The sequence below is a fragment of the Chenopodium quinoa genome, unplaced genomic scaffold (assembly GCF_001683475.1).
Source record: "Chenopodium quinoa cultivar QQ74 unplaced genomic scaffold, ASM168347v1, whole genome shotgun sequence".
Classification (NCBI taxonomy): domain Eukaryota; kingdom Viridiplantae; phylum Streptophyta; class Magnoliopsida; order Caryophyllales; family Amaranthaceae; genus Chenopodium; species Chenopodium quinoa.
Window position 1 is genome coordinate 1,408,267 of NW_018743946.1, and position 10,326 is coordinate 1,418,592.

General features: G+C 37.0%; 1 protein-coding gene across 1 annotated transcript; it reads right to left on the minus strand.

Annotated features, from left to right (window-relative positions):
• Positions 1–2,468: 2,468 nt before the first annotated feature.
• On the minus strand, positions 2,469–6,934 carry LOC110688967. Its single transcript, XM_021865713.1, has 6 exons — positions 6,786–6,934; positions 5,350–5,723; positions 5,118–5,241; positions 4,730–5,026; positions 4,535–4,651; positions 2,469–3,129 (listed from the first exon to the last, which is right to left on the minus strand). Exons 1-6 carry the CDS (start codon positions 6,897–6,899, stop codon positions 2,683–2,685), a joined length of 1,473 nt encoding a protein of 490 aa, XP_021721405.1. The 5' UTR covers positions 6,900–6,934; the 3' UTR covers positions 2,469–2,682.
• Between the last annotated feature and the right edge of the window lie 3,392 nt (positions 6,935–10,326).

Sequence of the window (10,326 nt, forward strand, 5' to 3'; positions counted from 1 at the left end):
AGAGTAGTATTACTTACACTAGGGTTAAAACAAATTATCAGTACGCTCCTAAACAAAAGATCAAACCACTCTTTAAATTAATAAAAATATAAATGAAAACTAGCCGCCACACACACTAATAATATCGAACGAGTCCTTAATTCTTTTAATAAGATAGGTATTTTTCATATCGATGACATGTTATTTAAAAAACTCAAGATGAAGAGTGTCCTAAAAAAGGGGTTTTTCTAAGCTATACCCCTATGGTATTCGAGTTTCTAAGGTGTACCCATGCTTTTTCAAGTTTCTAAGTTGTGCCCCTCAACTTACTACCATTGATGAATGGTGCCCTCCTTGGAACTTCCACGTCACCTAAAGTTAACTATAAATTTAATAGATTGATGATAAAAGGTAGGGAAATGGTAGGAGAAAGAAATATTAGTCACCGCAACCCTAATAATGAAAACTGAAGCCACGAAATCACACTCTCAAATAACATTTAAACAACTAATAAGGGTACATTTTAGTATTGATAAGGAGTAGAAGGGCACAACTTAAAAACTTGAAAAAGTATGGGTACACCTTAGAAACTCGAATACCTTAGGGCATAGCAAAAAAAAAAAAAAAAAAAAAAAAAAAAAAAAAAAAAAAAAAAAAAAAAAAAAAACTCAAGATGAAGAGTCAAAAATGATGTTGACATGATCTTCACACATAAACAAGAGGGTTTTTTTTCCTTCTAATTTTTACAAACATGAACTATATACGTACTAGAATGTAAAAAGAGAGAACCTGAAAGAGCGTTTAGGCCATTGAAGAAAGAGGAGTTGCCTTCTTTTGTTGAATTATTCTTATTGTTTGCCTCCAATTCATTCTCCAAAAGAGGGTGGCTATACTGGCTAACCATGATACTTTCACTCACTCCACCCTCCATTCTTTTTTTTTTTTTTTATAGAATACCCTCCATTCTTACTATACTACCTAATAAAGGGAAGAGAGACTTTCCAAGTAATACCTCAAAAACTTTGATGTTAATAATAGCCATCATTTTCAACTTTTTTTTTTTTTTTTTTTTTTTTGAAAAATAGATTATGATAGCTATTATTAACACCAACCTTTTTTTTTCAGGTATTATCATTTTTTTTTTTCCAAGTCATGTATATCACTTAGCCTAGTTGTTAAGTCTTAAAGTAGTCAATACATGAGAACATATCTTATTTATATTAACACGGAGTTACTTTTATTGCTCCTTATAAAATAATGAAAATTGATGTACACGTGGCTGTAGCCAAGCGTAATTATATTTAACGAAATAAATTGATATTTTTAAATTAACTGTTGATCTTATCTTACATGAAATTGAAAATTATTTGTTAAATGGTTATATACTTACTACTTTGAATTAGGCTTGTACATGTCATCACTTGAAAATTTATAGTCTGATTGATTAAGAATATAAATACGGACACTTGAGATAGAGCCGTAGATAAGTATGATAAGTAAGAGTGCTTTGTATCTTTTACGACACTATTGATCGCATTATTATGCACTTGATCGGCAACAATAGTATGCAAGCTTGATTGTACTTTAGGATATGAACAAAATTTATATGTTAAGAATGATACGAATGTTAATGGACATAATGCGTCAGTCCTATTTCAATACCATTTGGCTTGTACCATGCACTAGATAACTTGCCAAAGAAGGACCCTTGTTTTAACGATTATTGTGGTCCTTCGCGAAAATAATTATTGGATGTTCGCGTAAAATGATACTCCGTACCTATCTACATAAGGCATAACAGCTGCTCTTTTTCTTTCTTTCTTTTTTTTTCTTTTTTTTTTCTCCCTCTCTCTCTCTCTTTTTACAAGGTAAAGAGACGAATCTTATTAAATCAACATATGTTAGTAAGTATAAGAAAATCATTACTACTAAACAACTTCTAAAGGGATTTGATTCTAAGGGGGTCAAGATGCTAGGAGGGTCAAGACGTTCAAGTCATGAGACCAAAACCTTACCACTAGGCTAACTAAGCATTGCTCGGTAATTGCATACTTTGGTGGACCATAATTGGTTCTCTTTCAACTGACTACACTTTCATTTCCCATACTTGTGCATTGCCTCGTGTTTCCTTGCATCAAGAAGAGGCGTAAGGACTACGTTTTGGTTAGATGAATTAGATAAACGAATAAATGTACTTATAGTTAATTTGAATGAAGTTATTGAGTAAAGCACCTCCACCTTTATGTTCTTCTTTACTACAAGTTTAGAACTTCATAAAATCAACACCAACTAATAATCATAGCTTTAATTGATCTCCTTAGAGTGTCTCAGCAAACTCAATATTCATCAGTTTTCATCAAACCTGATGCAGTAGCACACTTTTTATCCATTGGCAGTATAGCAACAGTAATGTCTACCAGTTTTGCTGTGATCAGCCTACCATAAAACATATTCTTAAGAATCTTAACTGCTTTAATTCGCATCCGGACTGAGTTAACTGCATCTTTCTAGGTGTAGATTAGAGGTAATGCTGGGAAAATGGAAGCACCCATATCACCATCAAAGTTTTAAAGCCAGTCAGATGGGCAGTAACATTACAAGTCATCATTCCATGTATTTACACTACTAGCCGATACATGTAGAATCAACAACAATAATAACATAACTGTCGTAGCATAAAGTAGCATCAATGACAAACTAAAATCACTCTACACTTGCAGAATCGGACACACCACAGAACTTCGACACGGCTTTTATCATTATTTTCCTCATCTCATCTAGGTACTCCCGCTGTCTCCTCTCATTCTCTTCACGCTCCTTCTGCAGCCGCTCATCCAATAGTCTCTCCATCTGTGCCTTGAAAGCTTCCAGCTGTTGTTGGTGCTGTGTACTCAGTTCCTGGCACCTCCTCTCATTTTCTTCTCGTTCCCTTTGTATCTGAGAGGACAATTGAGCAACAGATGGGTAGTAAGTGTTGGATGAGCCGCGAACAAGTCGGGAGCGCTTATTACCGTAGTACATGTCTACACTGATTCCCAAACCCGGTACTGTCCCTCTCTTTTTACCACCAACCGTATCCAAAAATATTTGATTTGGATCCTTCTTAACACCCTTCTCCTTACATTCCTCCACTGCCTTTAGGTAGGCATCCTATTATATTAACAACCACAATACAAGTGAAAGATTTAGATTCGAAAAATGGCCAGAATGCTTATATCCTTCCCATTTTACATGTTTTTAATCAAATGAATGAATTAACATCCATGACATGCTAAATATACTTGGTCATAATTTTCTACAAATTGAAACAACATGAATATACTGCATATAGGGAGCATTTATGATAAAAAGGAGTAAAAATAGCCAAAATAGCTTTTACCTTTCCTACTTTTCATGTTTTAGCGAAAAGCATGATCTAACAACTGTGACTAACCAAATATACTTAGTTATGAGTTTCTATAACTTAAAACCCCATGAATATACACATAATATAAACTAAGATTTAAAAGCATAAAAGAAAAAAAAAAGTCTAAAAATAGCCAAAATGACTTATATCCTTCTCATTTCCATTTTTTAATTTAATCAAATGAAAAAATTAACAACCATCACATGCCAAACATAGTTTGTAGAGCTTCTATGACCTGAAACATGAATATGCTAAGTTACTAAGTTTGGGTCTTGGGGAGCATATAGGACCAAAAAGGTAATAAATGCCCAAAATGGCTTCCACCTGTCTCATTTTCCATGTTTTTAATCAAATGAATAAACTAATACCCATGGCACGCCAAATATACTTTACGAGCTTCAATGACTTTGAAACATGAATATGCAAAGTTACCAAGTCTTGGGAGCATATAGAACCAAAATGGCTTCTATCTTTCCCATTTTCCAAGTATTTAGTGAATTGAATGATCTTAGACCCATTATGATCTTGTATAACTTGAACCACAGAAATATGTAAAGTTACAAAGTTATAAGAGCATATAGGACTAAAATTGGACAATAATGGCTTTTACCCTCCATACATTCCATGTTTTTAGTCAAATGAATAAATTAACACCCATAACATGTCCAACATGCTTAATTATGAGTTTTTATACTCGTAACTTAAAACCACATGAAAATGCCAAATTACTAAGCTTTGTTGGCATTTAGGACCAAAAGGACAAAAAAATATGACCAAAATAGCTTCTACATTTCCCATTTTCTATATTTTTAGCCAAATGAATGACTAACACAGTAACACCCACGACATGCTAAATATATTTTGTTATGACTTTGTATGACTTGAAACCACATAAAAATGCAAAGTTACTAGTTTTTAGGGCATATAGGACTTAAAAGGTCTAACAATGACCTGTATCCTTTCTATTTTTCATGCTTATAATCAAATGAAAGAACTAACACCCATGACATGTTGTTATACATATATTTAGTTATGAGTTTTAAAGATGTGCATCACATAAACATACCACGCTAATAAGGTTTGGGAGCACGTAAGACCAAAGTAGAAATAAATGGATAAATGCATGAAACGCGAAGTTAACTTAATTACCGTGATCCGCTTAGCTTTTGAACTGCATGGGACACTACCTTTGCCAGGCACTTCCTTAAAATGCGTTTTGAGGTATAGCTCTGCCGCGTTAGGAAGTACGCCATTACTCTTGACAGCCTTGTAATTTGAAGTATTTCAAAGTTAGCAAAAACAACAATGCTACTTAAATATGAGTTATATCTATCTTAATCTTACCAGCCGCCTAGCATGCTCCTTAGCTGAAATAGAACCTTGGAAATGGGACGGTTCAATTGGATTAGATAGGGAACCGCCCCTACGGTTCTTTTTAGCTTGCTCTGATTTTGCTTTGAATGTAGGATCTTCAAGGATTTTCATCCAACCTTCATGTACATGTTCCGCTAACCATTTCGGCTTCTTACCATTGCACTTCTGAGTGACATAGTAAAACAACTCCCTCAATCGTTTAGCAGCTTTAATGGAATAAACCCTCCTAACCTCGGCGTCTAACTCAGGTCTCCATGTGAATTGACGCTGCAATGTCAGACCACATTCACACTTTCAAAATTAAACAATAATGAAATTTTAATCATTTGTCCACAATAAGATATAACATGCAATTAACCTCAAACAAGGTCCACCAATGTGCTTTTGTGACTTCATCCACCTCTGTGTAATTTCTATACGGTTCTCGCAAGTATCCCTGAAATATTTCAGTAATGGACCGACTAACGCGGTTGTCATCAAACCTGACATAGAAGGAAAGGGAACAATTAGGGTGCATTTGCGGGCGGAAACGATCATACAATTACAGTCTTAAAATTACAAAAACATTCACAAACCAATTTAATCCATACCAAAAGCCATCGGGGTCCAACTCCCTGGAGTGGGGTGAGGATTGTCCTTGCTCAAACTGAGTCTCAGAAACTAAGATTTCGGTAGCACCAGCATCCTGGGTCTCCTGACTCTCCTCTTCATCTAATGATACAATTAGGGGTGTGTTTTGCGCGGGTACAGGCTGGGAACCGCTACGACCCTGTTTCTGGCCGCCACCAAAACCTCGTGATCGGCTTAACATTTGTACGGGTTCAGTAGCACCAGCATCATCCTGGGTCTCATCTTCATCTAATAGTCGAATTTCCTGTAAATTTTGCGCTGGTATAGGTTGAGAACTGCTACGACCCCGTTTCTTACTGCCACCAAAACCTCGTGATCGGCTTAACATTTGTACCTGTTAAAGGAGTTTAAAAAATTGAATGAACACCCAAATATGTTTGTTTGGTTTGTTTCCAAAATCCAGACAAACAAAAGGTTTTACAATATCACCATAATTATTGAGAACTCGAGCATAAACAAAATAAAGGGATTCATCATATCTCAAAAACTAATACATCTATACATATCAAAACTAATGTCAAATTCCACATAAAGTCAGCACTACACTCAACAAAACAAACGAAGATCATCGTCCTCATCATCACCACTATCGCTTGAATCAAAACTAAACTCATCCTCTACGTCATCCAAAAGGAACCCCTCGACAACATCATCATCACTTTGAGCTTCATCATCACCAATGTATTTCCGGTGCAACTTGAAAAATATCTAAATCAACGGGAGTGACCTATCCTTCATCTTAAACACAGGTAGGGTGCGAAATACACCTGACATATTCGGTATGACAACACAAAAGGAACGTACTTTGAGCATTTCTTCGTATGGTTGATCTCAACAAGTTTGCATTTTTCATGAATGTTCATTCCTTTTACAGAAACATCCACTTGAATTTGAGCAACACTGTCATATACACTCCAATATTCTTCGTATGGTTGATCGCTACAATGTCATATACTCTCCAATTTGACCCCCACAGTGGAAATGAAGGAAAGTTTAGGCCTTTTTTAAAAAAAATGAAGCAAAATTAATTCTACTAAGAATTAATCCCAGCTATTTCGAACTAAGACTAAGACTACCCTATACTAGCACCCCTATAAAACCAATAATAAAATGAAATTAAACTTCAACCCAGAAAAATCACAATCTAATTTAATAGTTCAATTCTAACATTAATGGGTTCTGCAACACATTAGCAACCAAATTTGATTCAATTATCAAGTTTCTAGCAATATAACCGCTGGTTATGATCTTTCATATAATCAGTAATTAGAACCAGTAGTTCAAAATTTCGAACCCTAAATTTACTAGACTGACAATTAAATTTAATAAATTAGATCAACGATAAACACTAGATTATGAAATTGACATGATCATTACAATAGAAACAACAAATTACCTCAGAAAATGCTTCAATGGGGTATACAAGTATCAGAAGGCGCTTCAATGGAGATCGTTGAGTGCGCTTCAAAGGAGAACTGTGAAACGAGGTGTTTTTTTTTTTTTTCCTCATTCACAAAAATCACAATTCACAATTAGAGCTGTTCAATACTTCAATGGGTTGGAGCCCCATTAAAACCTTAACCCGGCCCAGGTAAAAATGGGTCATGTCTATCCAATAATAATCGGGATGAATCTTATTTTATTTTATTTTATTTTATTTTATTTTTTAACAAAGAGAACAAAGAAATTAAAATGTAAACAAAGGAAATGACGACAATGAGCTAAACTAGCCAGAAGATGAGCATAATCAATCTCTGATCTTGAAACCTTCTGAATATGAAATCCACGAAAGCCTTCAATTATATGTCTAATTTCACGTAAAATCCAAATTACGGAAATTGAATCTGTCGAATGACGCCCAATCAGATTCGGAACCGAACTGCAATCTGTAAAAACTCTGACACTGGTGAAACCTTTATCCCTAACCTCACGCAAACCCAAAAGACAGGCATAAAGCTCAGAATGAAGGGTCGAGGAAGCAAAACCTGCCTGTGCCCCTCCCCCAACAGATGGAGTAGATAAATCAGAAGATAAGAACCAGCCCATACCAGCACGTTGATCCATGGCGGTCCAAGCACCATCAAAAGTAAGACTAATATCATACTGGGAAGAAGGCTCAAATGAACCTAGAACATGTGGCTTAGAACATCCAAAACCAGGAGGACACGAAGGCTGACAAAGATCTGATAAATCTCTAGCCTCCTTGCTCCGAGAAGACCAATTAGCAGCAATTGCCAAAATCCCAGCAGGAGAATAAACCTCCGAACGGAATCAAAGATTATTTCGAGTTAACCAAACTGCCCAGAAAAAAGCCATGAGCTCATCCAAACCATTCCAGTCCTTGGCCACTGCCAACTCAGAAATAGTAGTTGTTAACCAAGTACAGAAAATCTTGAACCACAGACAACGTTCGAATCGCCTCCAAATGATAAGAAGCTCGAACCAAGCAAATAAAATCACATTGTTGGAAAATATGAGCAACCGTTTCAGTGTGGAGATGACAAAAGCTACAAGTAACATTAACAGGAACGTCTTTCAGAGCTAAAACTGTCGTCGTAGGAAGACCATTATGTAGAATTTTCCAAATGAAGATCTTCCACTTTGGAAAAATAGGAAGACCCCAAAATTTCTTCCACCAACCTGGTATTACATTAGGTAACAGATTATTATGAGCCCAGGTTTGAGTAACCAAATGAGCATAAGCAGATTTAGTGGAAAATAACCCATCCCGAGTGAATTTCCAATACACGAAATCATCCATTTCTTCCGGCGGTCGTTCTAAGGCAAGAATAGAATCCGCCACAGGAGGAGGAAAAAGCTGACGGATACGAGTACTATCCCTGGCTTGCGAAATAGGATCAATAAGCTGCAAAACCAAAGAAGGAAGCCCAACTTGGGAAACAGAATCCTTAAAACGAACAGTAGCCCCCAGAAGCTAGTTATGACCCAGAATTTGGACCCGTTTACCAGAGCCCACTTTCCACATCGTCCCCTGAGAGAGAGTGCGGGCTCCATCTAATAAACTTCGACAACCCCAAGAAGGACGGGGAGGAGAAGTAGAAGCTTTGTAGTTTATAACAGATTGATACCGAGCATGGTAAATCCTTGAAACTAAAAGCTGTGGGGATGATGAATTAAACGCCATATTTGCTTAGCAAGCAAAGCAGAATTAAAGGAGGGAACATGGCGAATTCCCAAACCCCCTAAACCTCTAGGAAGATGGAGGGTTGAAGAAGAAGATAAGGCCAAACCTCTAGAAGACTTGTTAGTCTTCCACCAAAACCTAGTTATAAGATGATCAATACGGTCGGCGATAGTCCCAGGCAGCTTGAAAACCGATAACACATGATTTAGAGACGCAATGACCACCGTATTAATAAGAACTAATTTAGCTGCTGCCAACAAATGGCGTGAGCTAAAAGCAGACAACCGTTGCATCACCTTGTCAACCAAAGGCTGAAATTGGACACACTTAGCACGACCCAAATCCACCGGGAGACCCAAATAAGTTCCAAGTGAAGATTTAACTTGCATATGCAAGGCCGAACTTAAGAATTCACGGTAATCCTCCAGAGTATTCGAACTAAATTTAACAAAAGATTTTTGAATATTAACCATCTGACCAGAAATAGTGCAAAAACGATCAATCACACCTAAGAGCTTTGAACAGGCATATAGAGTTACCCGAAAGAAAAGGAGCGCATCATCTGCAAAGAACAATGGGAGACTGAAGGAACACGTCTGGAAATACGTAAACCATGAAACAAACCAGAATCCTCAGCCTTTCGTAGCATGAACGAAAACACCTCCATGCATAGAACAAATAAATAGGGAGATAAGGGATCCCCCTGTCGTAAACCACAAGCCGGCTGAAGAATAGAAGAAGTTTTGCCATTAATAAGTATCTGATACGAGACCGTTGAAACACATTGCTTAAATAACTGTATCCAGTAAGGCGGAAATCCAAAAGCCTTAAGCACATCCCAAAGAAAATCCCAGTTAACCCTATCATAAGCCTTATTCATATCTAATTTCAAAGTCGCAGAACACAATCTGGAAGTGGAGGAATTCATATAGGTAAGGATTTCATGCGCAATAAGACTATTATTTGACATCAAACAACCAGGAACAAAACCGGATTGAGCCTCTAATATTAAGAGAGGCATCACCTTCCGTAATCGAGCCGTCATGCATTTAGCAATACATTTATACAAAACATTACACAAGCCTATCGGCCGAAACTGAGTAGGAGAATCCGGATGTTCAACCTTTGGTAAAAGAACCAGAAAGGTACGATTCCAATCTTTAAGCATATAACCTCGAGCAAAGAAATACTGGATAGCAGATGTAACTTGATTACCAATCAACCACCGACCAATGAGATTTAAAAAAAGTAGCAGAGAAACCATCCGGTCCTGGAGATTTATCATTACCAATATGAAAAATTGCATTTTAATCTCATCATTCAAAAACGGAACCATGAGCTGCTGCTGTTGTAGAACAAATAAAGAGGGAATGTCTAGGTCATCCCAAAATCCAAGAACGGAAGTGCTAGGAATCTTCTGACAATTATACAAGTCTGAAAAATGATGAGTTAAAAGATTCTCAATCTCCAAGGGATAAGAGATCCAAACTCCTTGAACAAAGGCCCCGAGGGCCCTATCGGCGGTGGAGAAAACTGAACTCCAGCCGGAATATTCACCTTGGGGAAATTCCGGCCATACCTGGCATAAGGATCCGGTTCACCGGAACCGGAGATAAAACCTTGGCTCGGGTTTCCCACTGGAGCATATTGTCAAACAAGTATTCTTTCCAAGTCTTCTGATTGAACATGTGAATCAGTCTGCTGTTGTTGCAAAGGGGCAAACCTTAGGTCCATTATATTAGGCCCAGAGTTAAGCCCAAATTCGGTCAGAGGTGGATCCACTTGAGTGACG

Bases quoted from the DNA above. Each gene is read 5' to 3' on its own strand.
- LOC110688967 (XM_021865713.1), bottom strand. From the start codon at position 6,899: ATGAGGAAAAAAAAAAAAAACACCTCGTTTCACAGTTCTCCTTTGAAG. The intron at 5,724-6,785 runs GTAATTTGTTGT...CTCCTTTAACAG, and splicing joins CCATTGAAGCATTTTCTGAG to GTACAAATGTTAAGCCGATC. The intron at 5,027-5,117 runs GTTAATTGCATG...CTGACATTGCAG, and splicing joins ATTGGTGGACCTTGTTTGAG to CGTCAATTCACATGGAGACC.